We start from the raw sequence: 22,377 nt of genomic DNA on the forward strand, positions 1-22,377 counted from the left end.
AGGCAATTCGAATAATACAAGCTTCGTACCTATTTAAGTCATTTAAATCCAAGAGATCAGAAGGCATTGAAGACATGGATATGATGACGAAAAGGAGTCCAAATTCAATATTAAATACCCAATACGTTAGAGAATTGGTATTAAATAAGAATGATTGTGTAACGTCTTATTTAATGTCATTTATTGCTCATAATTGTCTCATTAAGACTAAGGTATTACTCCTTTACTTAGAATCAACTATAAAAGGAGGAGGTCTCGTCATTTGTAAGGACAGAGGATATCATCAACATTACATTGGAATACAAACCTATTTACTGCTTATTTGTCATTCTCAAAAAAGTCTATTATTTCCTTTTCGTCTCCTGATTATCAGTAGCCCGAATTTCTATTTGTCTTTAGCTTTGACCAAAGAATCATATTTTTGGTTAAATAATTATGCTGGACCGATATACTTTGCCGACTCCTGTATAATATACGGGAGACTGGAGCACCGGTGCTCCAAACTCCAGTATATTATACTGAACATTTATACTTGCTAGAACTCCCGTATATTATGCTGGAGTTCTAGTGTACTTATGTTGGAACTCCAACATATTATGCTGTAGTTCCAGCATAGTTATCTTGGAACTCCCGTATAATATGCTGGAGTTCAAGCATACTTATGCTGGAACTTCAGTATAATATACGGGCGTATTTTCCGGGTTTTGAACAGTGTTTTTACTCAAATTTATCTTTACATGAAAAATGGCTAAATTTCGATTACTTTTGAAACTGTGGCTATTTTTGAATGATCAGTTGTAAATCTGGCTATTTTTAAATTTCTCCCAAATTGTTTGTAACCCAACCCATTAATCTCTGGGCGGGTTGAACGAGTTAGATGAGTTTGGACTCAAATTGTCACCCTCAATTTAAATGCATATCCACCTAATGACCTGAATATGTTTAAAGTGAGAATTAGGCGGTTGTCGATTCACCAGTAAAAGTCCAAAAAAATGTAATGAATCCAAAGTTAGACTTGATATTTATGTAAATTTGTGGTAAAAGAATCTTTAGGAGTCACTAATGCCATCAATACCATATGGACAAGTAACAAGAAATTAAACAAGGAGGAAATTTAAGAACGTTTGCTTATTAAAAAAAAATTGACCAAATATTGTTTTAATATCAATATTTGACCTAATCTAAACGGAAGCTCTTGATATGAAATTCCACCAAATCCATGGAAGTCATTTGGTTCCACAAAAACTCCAGTGTGAAACGTTTAGATTCACATATGGTGGAATTTCATATCAAGAGCTTCCGTGATGGAATTTCGATTACTTTTAAAACTGTGACTATTTCTGAATGATCACTTGTAAATTTGGCTATTTTTTAATTTCTCCCGATCATCAATATTTCATTTATTATCTACTAGAGAAATCATTTGTCCATATTGGAACTCCAGCATAATATACTGATGTATTTTCCGGGTTTTGAAAAGTGTTTTCGCTCAGATTTATCTTACATGAAAAGTGGCTAAATTTTGATTACTTTTGAAACTAAGCTATTTTTGAACGACCAATTGTAAATCTAGCTATTTTTGAATTTTACGAGCCCAAATAAAAAATGGAAAGTTACATATTTGACCGGTCAGTCAAATATAGTTGCATTTGCTAGTCAAATATATACAAAATATACATTAGTTAGATATAAAATGTGTATACTATACTTAAATATATATTAATATTATTTTTAGGAATGGCTATACACCGGAGTATTCCCTCAAAAAAATGGAAATTTTACAATTCTATACACTATTTGAAACTTTATTACCCTCTCTACTCAATTTTCAATTACATCCCATATACAAATTTATTAATTATATACACTTTAGGCATTAAATGAGTATCTCTTTATATTAAGAATCAATTATTTCTCATCTTTATTCTCTCTCCCTCATGGGCTCTCTCTCTCTCTCTCGCTCTCTCTCTCCTACGCTCTCTGTCTCTCTACGTCTCTCTCATCTCTCAATCCCTAATTTCAGTAATATTCTAGCAAAAGAAAAGAGAGCAACAATTCCACCATTGACATCCATTAAAAAGCTTTGAATTCGAATTTAAGTTTTCAAAAATATTATTTTTTGAATTGGGTGTTGTTGCAAACAATTGGGAAATCTCTCTATGTCTCTCTCTATCTCTCAATCGCTAATTCCAGTAATGTAGAGCAAAGGAAAAGAGAGCAGCAATTCCACCATTGATACCCACTAAAAAGCTTTGAACCTTTGAATTCGAATTTGGGTTTTCAAAAATCATTATTTGTTTGGATTGGATGTTGTTGCAAACAATTAGGAATATTGTTTGGAGTTTATATCTCAAATTTGAGGGTCTTTTGGTGAAGAATAGACTTGATTTTGGCTGAATTTCAGATTGAAACTCGAAGAAGAAGAAGAAGAAGAAGAAGAAGAAGAAGAAGAAGAAGAAGAAGAAGAAGAAGAAGAAGAAGAAGAAGAAGAAGAAGAAGAAGAAGAAGACATGAAATACATTATACTTATGAAATTATAGTAAAGTTGTAGTAAAATTATAGAAAAATTGTATTCTCGTGTTTATATTTTTTATTTATTTAAATATTGTATGAAAGTTTGAATAATATTGTGTAAAAATTGTATTTAAGTTGTATGATATTGTAGTTGTATATAACTGGATAGAAATAATATACGAAGTTGTAGATAAGTTGTATTATATATAATTTGTTGTATGAAATTTATTTTTACTATGTATAAATCAAATATAAAATATACAAAAGACATATTGTATAAAAATTGTATTTAAGTTGTATGATATTGTAGTTGTATATAACTGAGTAGAAATAATGTATGAAAGTTGTAGATAAGCATATACTGTATATTTAGTTGTATGAATTTTATTTTTAGTATGTATGAAAGTTGTTGATAAGTTATAAATAAGTTGTATATTATATAATTAGTTGTATGAAATAAGTTGTACTCCTTCATAGCTGTCCAGGTATGAAAATTAATTCATGTAGCCCTTGCCATTAAACCAAAACAGTTATTCTGTTTTTTAGTTCACGTAGATGATACGATTACTATTAAGCGTTTAATGATACGACGAGAAATTTTTAATGACAAAAAGAAAAGAAAAATGGGTGATATGTAAAATCAATTGAGAATACGATGATTGAAGGCACTGTCGATGATTGCAGAAAAATAAGGAATGAGAAGAGGAGAAAATAAAGGAAAATGGTGTCACTAAATCTGTTGATTGAAGGCACTAATAAGGTGGAATGTATATATTTTGTAAATAAAACTTGTATAGATCGGATAAATAACAAAACATGGATTATTTTGGTAATAAAATTACCAATAGTGTATAAGTATGTAAAAATTACCGAAAAATTTGTGAAAGAAATAGCCCAACTATGAAAAACAAGAGGAGCAACAGGCTGCTGCCACTTGGATAATAACCGGGCCATCATCAATACTATATGATGAAGGTTTAAAGTTAAAATAGCACCGTCTAGCCAGTTTTCGGAGTGGTCATTCAAAAATAGCCAACGTTTGTCAAGTCATTGAAAAATAGCTACTATTTTGCTGCAATAGAGACCGGTCCAGCATAATATACTGGAGTTCGGTGCACCTGTGCACGAACTTCCAACATTATATTTTGCTGGCTCCAGTATAATATACTGGAGTTCTAGTATACTTTGCTGGAACTTCAGTATATTATATTGGAGTTTCATTAAAGTATACTGGAACTCCAAACTCCAGTATAATATGCTGGAGTTTCAGTATACTTTGCTGTAACTCCAATATAATATACTGGAGTACTTTTCGGATTTTGAACAATGTTTTCGTTCAGATTTATCTTTACATGAAGAGTGGCTAAATTTTAATGACTTTTGAAACTGTGACTATTTTTGATTGATCACTTGTAAATCTAGCTATTTTTAAATTTCTCCCGAATTTAAATGATAAGTTGAGGTGAAAAAGAGTATAAACTAATTATGATTTAATAATAAAAATATATGTGAAAGTGAAAACACCGCGGAGTCAAACAATTAAGAAATTTGACCTCCTACTCTGAACCCCTCATTCATTTAGTAGTAGAAAAATATACATTTTTCAAAAGAGTAAACTGCAAAAAGTATAAAACCAGAATCTATTGCTTGATACTTAATATGGAGCAATACAATTAAAACTATTTCTCAAAAACTTTCTCCTTTACCTACTACAACTATAAATACCATTAATTTCTTTCCTACTAACCTAAAATTATTACTACATAAAGGACATAAACATAGGCCAAAATTACAAAAACCTTCTAAATCAAGATACTAATACAAACTAAACATTGTGTACAAGTTCAATTCCATCTTTTTTAGAGTCCAAATCTTCTGTCTTCTGTACCTGAATAGGCTTAAAAGTATAGAATTTTGCACAAAACAGATAGTAAATCAAGTTAATCACTTGTAGAATTGTGATTAACCAATAAAAATACTCTAATTTTCCCTTATTCAAATTATTATCAGGTAACCAATTTGATCCTCCAGCACCTGAAGTAAATTTATGAACTAATGAAACCAAAAGTGTACTCAAATAATTCCCAGCTGAAATTGATGTCCAAAATAATGCAGTAGCTGTACTTCTCATACTCTCTGGTGCTTGATCATAGAAAAATTCAAGATGTCCAATTGACATAAATGCCTCAGCTACACCATGTAAGCAATATTGGGGCACAAGCCAAAATACCGAAATGGGAACAGTCTCTTTACCTTTATCGATTAGTCCATGAATTAACGCTGCTTCTTTTCGTTTAACTTCTATAAATCCGGCTACTAATGTGGCTAGAACTGAAATAAAGAAGCCAATAGCCATTCTGCTAAGGAACGATATGCCTCGTTCTAGACCAGTGAATTTACGTGCTATAGGCACAAAAACTCGGTCATAGAAGCAAATGGTGCATAACATTGTTGTTAATGTGAAGACTGTCATCGATGCAGCTGGGATTTCGAACGATTTTATTAAGTGTCTGTCCATTGTTTTTGCCTGTTGTATTGAGAATGTGTGTTGTTGAGCATATGCTGTGATTAGAATAATTCCAGATGCCCATATTGGTCCCATTCTGATCACTGATTTTAGCTCTTCTACGCGATGAACTGTGTTTAATCTCCATAAATTCGGAGATTTTGGATTGTCTTCCTCTGTCACAATTGCTGCTCTGTCCAAGAATCTGAAATCGAGACAGAATATGATTAGATAACAGCTTAAACTTTCAGATGAGACGGTCACAGAATTCAACGCTCATAAGAATAATGCATGCATGTGAGAATGTCCCCTTCCAAATAGTCCAATGAATTTTGATCAATTGCCTATAGTGGTTCTTGGCATAATTTTTCAAACATTAGCATGTTGTCTTTCTTGATCAAGTCTACATCAAAATAAAAATAAAAAGGACAAGTCCGGTACACAACGCATTTCGCGTTCATGCAAGATCCGAAAAAGGGCCGCACCCAAAAAGGTATGACGTAGACAGCCTAATCTAATACAAGCATTAGTGGCTACTTCCACAACTCGAACCCGTGACCTATAGGTCACACCGAGACAACTTTACTATTGCTCCGAGGTTCCCAAAATAATGCATGTAAATTATTACATTGGGACAACTTAAGAGACATCCAACTTTGACTAGATTCTTTACCTTGACAATAAATAACTCCAATTATATTTTACATTACTAAACTCGGATCTGTATTTTTTTTACAGCTTTATAAAGTCACTAGTCACATGAATTGAAAATTTCCAATAGTTTAATAGCAATCTGTGACCACCAAGATATTTTTGAAGACAAATTGAGAAATTTGATAGTACACTTCCAAAAAATAATTTGGCTGTATTTATCAACTTGTTTTCTGGTTTCTATTAGCCTCAGGACTGATCTTGAAGAGCATTATTATCAAGCCAAGAAATGAAATTTAAACTAAAAAGGAAATTGGGGGAAAAAATTCAATGAATCTTGAAAAAAAAGGACAACAGTACAGACACACAGAAATTATTATGAAAAACTCAGAAACAGAAACGTGCAATGCTTCACATAATGATTCTGGCCACACATTAAATTGATTGATAAAAAAGGACAACCTTGGCATTCTGTGTTCACGCAGAGTCCGGGGAAGGACAGCACCCCAAGGGGTGTGATGTAGACTGTCTACCCTAATGCAAGCATTAATGACTGCTTTTACGGCTCAAACCTGGGACCTATAAGTCACATAAAAACAACTTTACCATTGCTCTAAGTTCCGCTTTGTTAAATTGATTGATGATTGATAAAATATAATAGCAGACATTTGGTTTATCCTATCCATGTCATGACTGTGGTCTTCCCACTAACTGTTCTTATTATAGAACGGGACATTTTGTATCATCTCATATTATTGGTTAATGGAATTATTGAGATAAATAAAAAATATTTGCCAGATTTTAGCCAATCACTAAGTTTTCACCTCACATCATGTGTACTTGTATGAATAAATAATTCTCAATTCCATTATTTTCTGCAAGTTAAAAGAAGCATATTGGTGCAAACTAAAATGTAATGCATTCTAGGGGAAAAAAAAAGAACTTATATACACTAATAGTGTGAACATGTGACTATGCTTTACCTCAGCCTATGGTTATCGAAAACAACCTCTCTATCTTCACAAGAGAAAGATTAGGCTTCGTACACGCTATCCTCTCCAAACCCCACTAGTGGGATCACACTGAATTTATTGTTATTGTTACGTTAATAGTGTAACTAGTTCCACTTATTATGGATTGCTACGTATAGGTATCGTCAGTGTATAAAAGTTATATTAAATTCAAGAACAAAAAGGATAGGTTAAATACACTGACAGTATAAATAATTATCACTGTAAGAGCAATTTACTATTAATATAAAGCCAATTTTACTTCTATTTAATGTTTTTTAAGAACAAATAGAAGTAACCGTTAGTGCACATAACTTAAACTCGGGAAAAAGAAAATGACTTACTTCATTTGCTTAGTGTGAACAAGCTTGCCAGCAGTAGAAATATCAGCATCAAGTTCTTCATTTTGGTACAAGAAATTAGGATCAGAAACCATGTCCAATTTTCTTTTCTTGTAGGCAGCAACACAAACTTGTAATAGCCTAGTAAATGGGCTACCAGCAGGATCCAAATTTCTATATAAAGGGTATCCAAATATGAAAACAATAATTGAAATAAGCATAGCAATAGTTGGAATACCAAATCCTATACCCCATCCAATATTATCTTGAATATAAACAATTACTGTCACAGCTATTAGCATGGAAAATCCCATACTAAAATAATACCAATTGAAGAATTTCCATGTTTGTGTTTTTTGATTTGGATCAGTTTCATCAAATTGTTCTGCTCCAAATGCTACAACACAAGGCCTAATTCCTCCTGATCCAAATGCTGTTAAGAGTAATGATATATAAAGGATGGCTAATTGGCCAGAATTTGCTTCTTTGCATATTTCATCACCTTTACAAGAAGGTGGCCTTAGTTGTGGAAGTATTGCTGATAATGTTAAAATGATCATACCCTGAAATTAAATCAAAAGAACATGAAAATCAATCAAAAAAGGCAAAAGAAGTCAAGAAAATATCAAGAAATTGAAATAGGAAAACTCAAGATGCATGTTAAAGGACAGCCTGATGCATTAAGCTCCCGCTATGCGCGAGGTCCAGGTAAGGGTCGGACTACAAGGGTCTATCGCACACCACCTTACCCTGCATTTCTACAAGAGGCGGTTTTCACGGCTCGAACCCATGACCAGTGGCGAAGCCATATGGTCACAAGGGCGCCGAAAAATTGCACTGTATATACAGGTAAAATATTACATTTTAGAGGTATACAACACATATTGAACACCATTTATCGGAAATTTTTTTTACTTCTTTCAAATTTGAATATCCTTGGGAAAATTCCTAGTTACGCCACTGTCCGTGACCTCCTGGTCACATGTCAACAACTTTACCAATTACGCCAAGGCTCCCCTTCTATTAATGTATACTGTAACTTCTATATAGTGGCAGTGTAAACGAACTTTTATGCTTTCAGATTACTTAAATGATAGTAACTACATGTAATCATCCATAAAAGGTAGATTAGTAACTTGAAAAATAAGGCAGATTATCTATTACAACAGATAAAAATAAATTAATATTGTAAAAAAATTACATTATCTATATATACAAGTTAAATCCTATATAAATTTGGGTTTTATAAGACATGGATAGAAGTTAATTGTTCACTTGCATATTCCACTATAGGCCTAATAAAACAGTAATATATTCACTATATATTTAAATCCCAAACTAAAGGTTTTGCCTATCAAAAGTTTTTTCACCTTATATATCTTATCCTCTGCAGCCTTATCAAAGAATATCAACCAGTTAATAAATGTTTCATGGAGAAGGAAACATATATGTCTATGTCCCAAGAAAGTAGTGAAAAGCACAACCCTTCACCTAATTAAGTTTTGCTGAATACATGTCTAGGAAGCATCAAACAGAACTGCTAAAAAAAATATTTTTTTAGCGACGGATAAATTCTGTAATTAAACAGAAAAGTCCATTGCTAATTCTATTTAGCAACATGTTATCGCTATATTATCAAGAAATTCTGTTAGGTACGAGCGATTTAATACTAGTAGCAAAGTTCGTACGTAATTTTAGTTTTTTCTTTTGTAGTGAGCTAGCATATCAACTATAACATCGAACCTCAAAACGAAATAAATTTAACTTATATACACTAATAACGCTAAAAAGAATTACTACCAGTGCAATATAATATGTTATAGCGTGTAACCTATTATTTTTTCAAGGTTACTAATCCACTTATTATGAATGTATGATTTACCGTTAATTATCTTTTAACACTACTAAAAACACTCGTTTTACCAAGGGATAAAACCGAACGAAAAACTATCGTTATGAAGGTTTACTGTCAGTATATATAAGTTAAACTCGAAAGAAAATGAGTCTTACTATTTGGTAGATGATAGAAGCAATAGTTATGGTCCAAAACTTTCCTGCAAAAGTATCAGCAATGAAAGCTCCAAGCAATGGTGTCAAACTTGCAGTGCCACCAAAATTTGTAAGAGTATTAGCTGCTTTTGTCAATGGAAGATGGAGCTCATTTGTCAAATATATTATCATATTTGTACCAAATCCCACCACTGCCAACTTTTCACATATCTCATTTGCTGCACACACACACACAAAAAAAAAAAAAAACATACATAAGTTTCACCTTAGTATTCAAGAAAATATGCAAAAGGTAGTTTCAAGATTCAAAACTTCATAAAGAAAATATGAATATTATTTGGAAAACTAGGAACTAACCAAAAATGAAGGGCATAGTGATCATTCCACCCTTCATTTTTCTAGAGGTGTTTTCTTTCTTCTTCATTACTTCCATTTTTTTTAGTTTGTGTTGTGCTCAAAATGACCTCTAGGCTCCACTATTTATAGGATATGACAGAGCTTAAACTAGGTAAGTAGGTATATTTTATGTCACCATATCGTTTGTTCAGTTTCAAAAATACCATTATGACCTAAATCAGTATCTTGAAATTAATATTTTAAATACTCTTGATGATGACTTATGATGTGTTTTTTTTTTTAACTAAAGCATATATACCGGCTATTCCTGAGCCGAGGGTTTATTGGAAACAACATATCTATTCTCATAAGGTAGGGGTAAGATCTGCGTACACACTATCTTCCCCAAACCCTTCGGTGTGGGATAATACTGGGTATCGTCTTATTTCGTCTTATATATTGACTGGACATAGAGTTTAAAGAGGAACGAGGTGTGAGCTAATTAACAAGCATAAAGATAATCTTAACATAGTGTACTGTTCGCTTTGGTCGAGCTTTTATGTTTTTTTCAAAAAACTCACACCATTAAGAGTATCACTACACCTCACATGCAGTTTCTTTTTCTTATCAATTTTCAATTTGAGATTTTATTCACACTCCTAACAATCTTCACCTCGAACTAAGAATTCCACGTCACTCATCACCATGATCCTTGGGCTTATCTGGAGATTTATTGTGTGTCACCCTATCATTCAAGTATTTATGGATACTCTCCATACTCGTCTCGACGAACCATTGACATAGATAACAATTGTTAGGCTACATCAATAAACGATACTCTTAACATGATGTGATATGATCCACTTTGGGCTAAGCGCTCACGATTTTTTCAAAAAGTCTCATACTATTAAGAGTGTCACTACACCTTATATGTAGCTTCTTTTTCTTATCAACTTCTAATGAGAGACTTTGTTCACACACTCAGCAAGTAATGATTTCTGCATATACAAAAAGTACTCTTTATACAATAATATTTCTATGAGTATATAATGGTTAATGGTATGTCAATAAACGTAAAATAAGATGCTTAATATTAAACAGTTTCCAAATTGAAAAGGCATTTTTTTAACAAATTAAACGGGGCAAATGTCATAAAAATAATACAGATGAAACAATTAATTTTGTATTGTTTATACATCCAATCATAAAATTTGACCAATTGGGCATGCAAGATCATATTTGTTGATTTTATGACGTAAAAATTTGTGTTCGTCTAGTTGTGCAGTTGCGATATGGACATACATGTACAAGTTAATTAGTCTTTTTTACTTCACATTTTCTAGTTTGTATTATTGGGGGAAGGTAATTAGCAGGACAGATGTTAAGTGCCCGCTTCTATTTTAATTTGTTATAGCATATTACTTATGATATAATTTATATTATCAAATTACAATTATATTTTAAAAAGATCAATTTTTCTATGGTTCATCTTAATCAAATGGTGTAAAAAAAAAAATACTGCTAGTAAAAGAAGTTAAATTATTTGGAAGAATAAGCGAAAAAGAAAAGAAACATGGAAAATGAAATTTTAAAGCTTATATATTTAATGATACGATAGGTGAAATTCTTTCACCCTTAATCAAAGGTCTCGGATTAAAACATTGGAATGAAAAAATTCTTGATAGCTAGGAGCTTACGCTTATCGAACTCTATGCCATTCGAATCTGAATTAATTGAATCTATTTGTTCCAAACACGGAATGGTTAAATACAAAGAAATAATAATAATTAATCGGACTAGTATGTTTCGGATACCCGATGATTAAATAGAAAAAGGAATTAATAAATGAAACCTAGGAGAGGAGAATCGTAGAGGATTCGAATATGACAAACAAAGTCAAGATAGATATGTATGCTTCTCTCCACTTGCTTTGGTTTTTACCATTTTATCTCACGCCACAGTTTTCCCACAAATTTTTTTGTACTACTATTATTATCTCTTTCTTATTGTTTCTCTTATGTTTTATTATTTTTCCAATATCACTATCACGGGGGGCAAAAAAGAGCAAAACTAAAACAAAAAATCACACAATTACTATTATCTATAGGTTACGGGTTTGAGCTGTGAAATCAGCCACTGATGCTTGCATTAGGATAGGTTGTCTATATCAAACCCTCTAGGGTTGCGGTCCTACTCCAAACTTGCTTGTAAACGCGAAATACTTTGTGCACTGGACTAACCTGGTAAATAATCTTTTTACAGAATTATGAAGCTCACTCAACTCATTTTTACTTTTTACCGTGATCAATACTTGTTTGGTACGAGAGCATCGTACGACAAAATAGAAGAAAAATAGTAGAAGCCGAAAGGGAGAAAAAAAACATAGGGAAAATTTTTTATGACTTCAACAAACTTCTTTTTGATGAAGTGAAAGAAGCAAATTAGTGCAACTTTCCAAAAATCGTCGTCAAAACAATCATTATGAAACAGGATAAGATTAATTAGAGCATTAAGAGAGCATTGACTTTCTCTCTTTTCCTTGTGCAAATGATTTTAAAATATATTGTCATACTTCTTTATAACAGTATCCTCATATAACAGTTATTTACTATAAAAGTTAAATCTCTTTCGGAACAGATTATTATGTTATGTTATAATATGTATCTTCTACACTTCACTATAGTAATCAAAAAATATAGAAACAAACGAAGCTGTTATAGAGAGGTTTAATCGTAGAAAGTATATCAAAGGTAGTAACTAAAATTCTAACATATTTGAGAAAAATTAGGTCAAATATCTGATTTCTAAAATAAAACAAAGTTTCCAAATTAATTTATCTGATTTGAAACGAAACACACTTGTTATTACTAGTTATCATCGGGGGATGAGTCTCATTTGACCCGTCCAACCTGTCCAAGGTTGGGTCACTTATTGACTCTCTCATTTGTTGAACTCAACTCATTTTGATCCAACTCATCTCATCCCATATAAAGTGAGTAACTTTGCAAAAATATTTTTAAAATAATTATTCTTTTTTATATATATTATTATATATGACCATAACAAAAGAAAAAAAACCGTATTTGATAATTAAATAATTAATAAGAAAATAACACACATTAATTAAAGTTTGATAAGAATTGGACGGGTTGAGCTATAACTGAAATTTTTGCACATTTTGACCTAGCTCATCAGCCTAAGTAACTTTTGGACGAGTCAATCACCCACCCATTATTAACTCAACTTATTTTAATCCGTCCAAAATCAACCCAACCCATCTATTTGATACCTCTAATCCAGATCAATAGGTTCTTTTTAGTGTTTTACAACTATGATCAAATCCGAGTCTTATTCATAGTTCAATATTCTAGAAGGAAATGAGATTTAAAAAAAAAAGGACTATTACCAAAGCATGCAAGAAAGCCAATTACCAACTATGAAATTATGATTTAATTTTAGGATGATGACAAAGACAAGATGATTTGAACGTCCACTTTTTGAGCACTAAAACACACACAAAAAGAGAAATTCAAAACCAACTTAAACAGTATATCATTATATGTAGATCATTTCCAATAGTTTCATGATAATGTTAAAATCTAGATAAGGATTCGTAGTGTTCAAACATGTGAATTTCTGCTAAGGATCAAGAGTGGGATACTGGCAGTATTCGTATTTCAGCCTCTTTTTTCCCTGGCAACATGTAAAGGCGCCGAGTCAGGATTTGAACAGTATGAGTTCTGAATTTTAGAACCACGATTTTAAGTGTTAATAACGGGATTTTTAAATTTAATATTTATATATATTTAATATAAAAAATTAATACGAGTTCGACCGAACCCGTAGCTGGGCTTCTAACTCCGCCCAAGTCCATGCAACACTTAGACGTGCATTGAAACTTAATATTTTCGATGAGGAATATTAATTTTTTGTGAAAGTCTACGAATATTTTCGCAAATATTAAATCTGAACTTAACTTTAGAGATCAAGCTCATCACATTTAAATCTTGAATATGTTTATATTGAGTTGTTTCTCTTTTTTGTTTTTATTTCCCTTTTTTGAGTGGGTAAGTAATAGACAATATCTGCAGCCATTGTATGATGTAAAATGCACCCCCATTAAGATTTTTGTGGTATATACCTGCTATATTGACGTAAGAGATGACACAATTATTGTTCAAACCATTTTAAACCTATCCAAAATATTTTTTGTGTTTATATACAGCCATGCCTATATTTGGATTTTGCACCAAGAATTAATTTAATGGTTTATAGCAATGACACATGTCTAGTGTGTTGGCAAGTTCATATCTTTTTGTTTGCCCAATGAAAATATACTTTCTGTTTCTAGTTTGATAGAATTATAAGTGGAGTAGTGGGGATGTGTTATGTGGGGTTTTAGAGGAGGATATCACTGTATAAAGTGGTCTTGATATTTAGGTTGGTCTTGGTAGAACTGAATTTTAAGCGAATTAATATATAATAATAATTAAATTAAAGAATAAGGATTAGTATTTAATATATAACAAACAACTTAAACATAATATTCGATATAAATGTTATTATTATTACAATTGCATCCGATGACTTGTCATATTTCATAACGATTAATGATTGCATCATTAGAAACTATAAACACTTGGTCCAAGAAACGGACTCCTACATGTCATAAACACACGATCAATCAATCAACCAACTATATATAGAGAGAGATATATTCTATTAATCCATCATATTCAAGTTTACCTATTTCTACTACTTAGCAAATTTGTTTGTTTAATACAAATTAGGAGTTATTCAAAACTAAAGTTTTCTAAATGTCACACTTATCCTTTAGTTAGTATATAAGTCTACTTCTCTGGACAACGAAGAAACCTAATTGTGATTGCAATTATAACAACTAATTAAGCCGTAGATACAACCTTAAATTTAGATTATTATTTATATGATAGATCATGTTTACCTATTTTAGTGACATGAAAATTGGATATTATTATTCATAGAAATTCCTTATTTTTATTCTACACGGATGTTATACAAATAGTAAGTCAAATGCTTACTAAAATCGCCAACCGTTCAACTCAAATACATACTCTATTTCTTTTTCACTCATATATAGTAAGTGCGTGAAAACTAAAAAATATAGTACGTGTAGCCTAGCCACCTCGCCGAAAAATTATATTATATAGTTAGGTAAAAAAATATATGTATATATACTATGCGTTGAATTTCATTGACATTTTTGTGTATTTCATCTTTTTATATTTGAATCTCCTTAATAAATATTCTGACTTCACCAATGCGCTTAACAATTAGACATATATAATTAATGTGTTGGCAAATCTTTCTTGATTCTTGAAGCAAAAAAAAAAGTATATCTTGGTACATATATACCACAGTAGTTGGCGGGGACTTTTCTGTTCACCCAAAAGGAATATACCTAATTTCATACTTTGCTATCTTAGGGTAAAGATCACTGATTAAAATGGCCATCTGTTAGGACCTTAGGTTGGACTTGGTCCAAGAAATGGACTCATAACAAGTCACAAACCCCTCCTTAAAGTGTAATACTATGTTCACATATGTAATAATATATACCTACTTCAATAACATCGCATCGCATATAATATATACCTAATTTGTAGGTCTCACATATGTCGTCCGATATACTAGTGCTGTACACTTAATACATCTCATAATGCGGCCTAGTGATCAATGAAATGGATGGAGAACTATAAGATTTTACGTTCAAATTTTAACGGAGAAAACACACTGGATGATTTCTTTGCATTTGTCCAAACTTTTAGTAGGTAGACTTATACTTGTGTTAAAGCGAAACAATAGGCATCTCATGCAATTAGTAGAGATATGCATAAACTGACTCGGACATCACCACTATTATAAATAAATATATATGTCACATAATCACACATTCCGCTAGAGTACATATAGCATGTTCAATTCATGTTAAGTGCATGAAAGGTATAAAGTGGATTTTGACATCGACTTAATCTATCAAATTGATAACCTAGCTAGAATGTCACTAAAGTCATTGAACATGTGAGAACTTGTCATTCGTGGGGCACCCCACTAAGGGCAGATTGTACATATATGAAAATAATAAGTGATAATAAAGTTAGATGTGTTATGAAATAAAAGCAATTTAGTAAAACATGAACAAGAAATAAAGACAATTTAGTAAAACATGAACAAGAAAGAGAGAGAGAAAGGAAGAAATTTTCTTCTTCAATTGTGTGTATTTTCCTATCTATTACAAGGCCTTTATATAGACATGAAAAGTGAAGAAAATATGTCATGGAATATGTCATTGAACATAGAAAATATGTCATTAACCATTTGAGAGAAAGATTATGGAGGAAGAGTAGACATCCACCATATTTTGATTTTTATCATAACACTCCCCCTTGGATGTCCATAAATAATGTGCCTCGTTAAAACCTTATTAGGAAAAAACCCTATGGGAAAAAAATCCTAATGAAGGAAAAAGAGTACACATATATAGAAATACGCCTTTTGGTTGCCTCGTTAAAAACCTTGCAAGGAAAACCCAATGGGACAAAACCTTGTAAGGGAAAAAGAGTACAACGCGTATTAACTCCCCCTGATGAGATCATCAGTTCACATCGTTGAGCCTTCGTATCCCAATCTTGTACATTAGTTTCTTGAAGGTTGACGCCGGTAGATATTTGGTGAACAAATCAGCCATATTATTACTTGAACGGATCCGTTGCACAATAATATCACAATTCTTTTGAAAATCATGTGTGAACAATAATTTAGGTGAAATGTGTTTTGTCCTAACTCCTTTATGAATCCTCCCTTTAATTAGTCTATGCATGTTGTATTTTCTTCATACAAAACTGTGGGTAGTTTATCACACTTCAAACCACATTTGTCTCGAATAAGATGTATAGTAGACCTCAACCATACACATTCTCGACTTGCTTCATGAATAGCAATTATCTCAGCATGATTAGAAGAAGTAGCCACGATTGATTGCTTAGTCGATCGCCAAGATATGACAGTGCCACACATGTAAACACATAACATGTTTGAGATCAAGCCTTGTGTGTGTCAGATAAATACTCCACATCGACATAACCAACAAGATCGATATTGCAATCATTGCCATAAAATAAGCCCACATCGGTAATCCCCCTTAGATAACGGAATATGTGCTTGATTTTTTTCTAATTTATCCTTAAGCGGAGCTATATCTTGTTAAGACATTAACTGAAAAGGTTATGTCATGCCTTGTAGTGTTAGCAAGATATATTAGCGCACCAATTGCATTACGATATGGTACTTTAGGACCAAGAAGCTCTTCATTATTTTCATGAGGTCGGAGTGGATCTTTATTTATATCGAGTAATCTCACAACCATCGGGGTACTTAATGGATGTGCTTTATCCACATAGAAGCTCTTTAAAATCTTTTTAGTGTATGCTGATTGAAGGACAAAAATTCTATCTTTCATATATTCAATTTGTAGATCAAGACAAAATTTTGTCTTTCCAAGATCTTTCATTTCAAATTCTTTCTTTAAACAGTCTACTGCTTTAGGAAGCTCTCCGGGAGTTCTAATGATATTTGAATCATCAACATACATGGCGATTATAACAAATTCAAATCCATATCCTTTTATAAGGACACAAGGACAAATTGAATTATTCTTATACCTTTCATTCAACAAGTATTCTCTCGGGCGATTATATCACATGGGCCCTGATTGTTTCAATCCGTATAAGGATTTTTGAAGCATTATTTAATAAATTTCTTGGAAACCTTAATATGCTCCAAGACAATTTAAATCTTTCAATAATATCCACTATACGCATATCAAGTTTTTCATATATTGCCAGATTAAAACTTGAAGTGACTATATCCACTATAAGAAAACATGTCTCCATATAATCAATGTGAGGATATTTACTAATTTTCTTGTGCCACAAGTCGTCTTTATGTCTATCGACTTGAACCTTTCGCACAAGAACACATTTATACCTCAATTGACTTTATACTTTTAGGTGTTGGACTATCCGTCCAACTTCACATTTTTCAAGTGAAGTAAATTTCATTGCGTATTTTTTATTTGGCCAATCTTTTATCCGTCCAAATTTTATGACAGATTTGATCTCAAGATCCTCGTCAATATTAATCATATTGAGCGCTACATTATATTAACAATATCGTCGACAATCATTTTATGTCGGTTCCATTATTACCCAATAAAGACATAACTTATTGAGATCTCTTTATTTCATTATTTTCAGGTACCTGAGCCTCTCCCATGAGGTCTTATGAAGTGTTATGTCGTGGTGCTCTTCTAGGGCACTTGCCTCCTTATTATGACCATTTTGAATATTTGCCCCTCTCCTTCTTCAAGGAGTTTTATCTTTGGAACCGATTGGTCTGTTACACTTCATGTGTGCCATAGACTCTGTCCCTCATGGACTTTATTCTATTTGGAGCATTAGCAGCTGAACTATGACATTTAGCTTTGGGTCAGCAAATGCGTTTGGCAATAATTTGTAAATGAATTATCACTTGAACTTCAAGTTTATATTTTCTTGTACGAGGATCTATATGTATTCATAATAATTCATTTCACGTATCACTTTCTCAGCTGCCCATTTTCTCCCCCTAATGTTGGAATCACCAACACATTTCCCAACCATCTTTGGGAACTCATCTTTGTGCATTTTGGTGGAAAAATTAAATCATATAGCACATCCATATTTCTATATAGACATTATTTGGTTCCTGACCCTGAACCGACTGTGATAGGGAAAATTTTTTATAACTTGGCTAGATGCGTACAATTGCTGCTGTATATTAAATAATAAATCTCATACCAAATTTCGTTTTTGGGAGTTTTGTTCTCATAACCAATTATTTAGCTATGGAGGCATATAATTTCTGCTAAACCAACTTGGATTTAAACCAGTATTATTAAGATAAATCATCATAATTTATATTCTGGAATTGTGCTCTAATAATTTGAGCAAGCAATCTTGCAAAAACCAAACTGCAAGTTGATAACAAATGCACATGTGACCATAAAATAGATGCATCTATTAAAATCATATTATAGTAAACAGTCCACATGGCAGGTGATTGGGCCCATATATATATATATATATATCACCTTTTATTCCTTCCAAAAATCAAAGGATTCAATCCCAACCTTTAACTGGTATATCATGAGAATAAGCAGCACAAGAGAATTCTTGAAGAATCTTCTATTCTTCAATATGTGTCAATGTAATTCTTAATTAATTTTTCGCATCATAATTGAACCGATATGGTCAACCGGTCATGCCAATTAATATTTATTTTAGTAAATCTCTAGTTTACTTGTGGCATATGATTCCAGCATCATGCTTATATTTGTGTAGTACAAATAGAAAGAAGATCGGGTAACCTTTCATATTTACCCGGTATGATTATAGAAATATGAAGATATTCAATCTTCCTTTCATTCATAGTCTCAATATGCCAATCACTTTGACTTATATATTTGAAACTCAAAAAGTTTCTTTTGAGACTTTACAATATCAATGTAATGAATAAGTTTATTCATCGGGGTAGTAACAAATTGTACGCGACCAATGACATATTCAAGTAACCACACAATAATATTTATTCTCTTTATTTTACTCAAACCTCCCTTAGAGGTGAGTTGTGTGGTATTCATATAATCATGAATTGCATGTCTTTATTCATTGCTTTTATCACATATTGCCACATTCAACTTTAGGAATGAGTTTGCATTCTCAATGCTTATCATAAGTCACATTCTCTTCAAGGAATGGATCATAATCAGCGACGTGTTTTATTATTTTCATACCAATTTGATGGTAAGCATTGCTTTCACATTTTGAGGGACTATTTTGAGAACTCTTATTGTTCTCCTTTTATAATCATAGTGATGATTATTATTATTTTGATATTTGGAACGCCCACGTTCATTGTTTAACCATTTGTCTTCATTGAAACTTATTATGCATTGTTATCACATTCACTTCAAGAATGGAGCAAATCAAGTGGGATAATTTTCATGCCTTTTCATGAAAAATATATTATTTTTCTTTAGTCATCATTATATCATCAATATGGTACATTGGGACTCAAACCCAATGTCTTACCAATATAAAGGCATGGTAGACCATAATAAATTGGGACTCAAACCCACCTCTTATCATTATGGAGCATCAGGACTTGATCCCGATGTCTATTCCTCAATTAATGACATAATAGGCTAAACAATATTGAGATTCATTCTCAAGCCTTAATTTCAATCACATGCCAAAAAAAGTTATAGACAACTAATTTGCAACTTAGCAAATCAAATTTGCTTTCTTAAATAAGTGTACAAATCTCAAATCAGCGTAAAGCTTTATTAATTATTTGTAGCATCTATATGAAATACAACCATTTGTAGTCAGAATATTTCTTCTAAATTTTATTAGAGTTTAAAAGGATCATAAAATCATTGTCATAATATTTATTGAGTCTCTCTCAAAAATATTGTTGTTTTCGGGGCATATCCTACCTATTGGATTTGATTTAACGCCATGACTTTCCTTCACTCAATTCAACCAAGCAATTAGTGAATAAATTTATCAAAAGTACATCATATAGGTAACAACACACATATAATACTAATACATAAATTTAGTATTTATATTACCTGAAAAGCGACATTATAGGTAACAACTTACCAGTTGTAGCTTGTGCATCATTCATATAAAATACTTAAAAATGGTAAGTCAGTAGCAAGCATCAAGTAGGTCATGGATACTCAAAAATACCTCTTCTAGTAGTCATACTAATCATTGTTTGCTTTCAAATGATACGACCATAAATTATGAAGTATACTTTCTCAATAGCTGGTTTGTTTCCAAATTTCAAAGAAGTAATTAATCAACCTAAATAAAGATGTGAAGTATTTTTTGTTTTCTTCAAGGTGATTTATGCTTTTAATCAGTATGACCATTTTTTTATTCTTTTTTTTGTACTATATGCAAGTGTAAAAATCCAAAAGGAAAAAAAAATATTCATCCAAGTAAAAGAAAATGTTAAAAGCGGCAGGACAGATTGAAGATAGTTAACACACAAATATGCATAAGACAATTTATATAAAATATCCTTGGTTACCATGACATGCATCATATCAACAATTAACTGCTACTATGATTTTCACATATAGAACTTCGAAAATTTTATTCCATTCATGCGATATAAAAGATGTAATATTAATATGTGCTTATGTAATATAGGTGTAGTACGAAGTTGTGTGCATATGAGATTTAAGAGGAATGACAAGTATAAGATAATCATACCTTCTTACATTTCATTACTTACCATATGTAGTTTCTCTTTACATTTAACCATATGATGATATGTATAGCTTCTAATTGTAATCTTTCCGGATGTAGGAAATTTTTTGTAGATATATATACAATTGGTTAGAGACTCGTGTTGATAACGTGTTATGAAATAAAAGCAATTTAGTAAAACATGAACAAGAAATAAAGACAATTTAGTAAAACATGAACAAGAAAGAGAGAGAGAAAGGAAGAAATTTTCTTCTTCAATTGTGTGTATTTTCCTATCTATTACAAGGCCTTTATATAGGCATGAAAAGTGAAGAAAATATGTCATGGAATATGTCATTGAACATAGAAAATATGTCATTGAATATGTCATTAACCATTTGAGAGAAAGATTATAGAGGAAGAGTAGACATCCACCATATTTTGATTTTTATCATAACAAGATGTATATTTTAGAAATTTCCAGATTTCAACTCAGCATTTGTATCGTTTCAATTCTGAAACCACCACTAATATGGACTAGCATAAGGAGTTGGAATTTTTCGCGAACATTCTCGTAAGAACTCTATCAATAATTTAATATTTTCGATAAATATATATGGGGAACAGTTAACGATAAATACATTTTCTACGAATATATAAAAAAATCTATGAAAAATACGTGTGTTTCTAGTAGTTGCTATTATTTAGGAACTGAATGTGACTTGACAAGGGGCAAGTATAGCCTCCCCAAACTTTGTGTATCTTATATATCCTTATAGCTAGTAAGACAATTTGCTAGGGCAAAGAAAATACGTTAAAGTTATCATGGTCCAGAGCCAAGAAAATGATTGAAGGCATGCTTGCAGAAAGTTGTGTTCTTATTAAAATGTGAAATCTTGATTTGGAAAACGAATTTAGGTTTTTTACTTCCATATTATGTCATCACAATCTAGTAAGGCCTTCTTAATTGTTTATCTTTTTTAGTTTCCCACTTAGTATTTGATACCGCATTGAAGCTCGACTAAATTTAGAATTGTACAAGGGAAGTCCTGTTAGTATACTGTATTTGTAAAATAATTCTTGAGAAAAACAACAACGTATAAACAGAGATGTAGAAGAAACAGAAATAAATCCGAGCCCACTGAATTCACAGTGTTTCCTTAAGGAACTTAATCCCCTCCTAGTACCTGAGATTATGGATTATTTCCTCCCAGAATAGAACGAATTATATACTGGTGTAGCAGTACTTCAAACTACAGTGTTTCAGCGAACACAATGATCAGTAGCATATCACACTTACCGTTACTTTCTTTGTAGTTAAACAATGCAAAAGAAAGAAGGAGATTTCAGAATTTCATAAGGAAAATCTGAGGGAATGGTCTGCTATTTATAGCCAACAGGTTGAGTTTAAATGAAGATGTGCAACTCTTCAGGGGGACTGTTATGACTGTTCACATAAGAATGACCATTACGTAAATGGGCTATTTACGCAAAATAAAACGGAAAAATCAAACGCGGAGGAAAATTAATTTACCATTAAATTGGCTTCTTTTTCTTTTTTATATTTTTTGAATAGAGAAAGACGAAGCTGTAACGGAGCATGTACGCGACGATCAAACACGGCTTTGCCAGCTGCCTGTGATAGGAAAAAGAAAACTTGATTAAAC

At 31.8% G+C, this 22,377-nt stretch overlaps 1 protein-coding gene across 1 annotated transcript; it reads right to left on the bottom strand.

Moving 5' to 3' along the window:
- Positions 1-4,140: 4,140 nt before the first annotated feature.
- LOC107767824 (protein NRT1/ PTR FAMILY 3.1) lies at positions 4,141-9,674 on the bottom strand. The gene is made up of 4 exons (XM_016586918.2): positions 9,390-9,674; positions 9,033-9,250; positions 7,026-7,585; positions 4,141-5,225 (listed from the first exon to the last, which is right to left on the bottom strand). The coding sequence occupies exons 1-4, from the start codon at positions 9,463-9,465 to the stop codon at positions 4,340-4,342; spliced, it is 1,740 nt and encodes a 579-aa protein (XP_016442404.1). The 5' UTR covers positions 9,466-9,674; the 3' UTR covers positions 4,141-4,339.
- Positions 9,675-22,377: the final 12,703 nt, after the last annotated feature.

The sequence above is a fragment of the Nicotiana tabacum genome, chromosome 20 (genome assembly GCF_000715075.1).
Source record: "Nicotiana tabacum cultivar K326 chromosome 20, ASM71507v2, whole genome shotgun sequence".
Lineage (NCBI taxonomy): Eukaryota > Viridiplantae > Streptophyta > Magnoliopsida > Solanales > Solanaceae > Nicotiana > Nicotiana tabacum.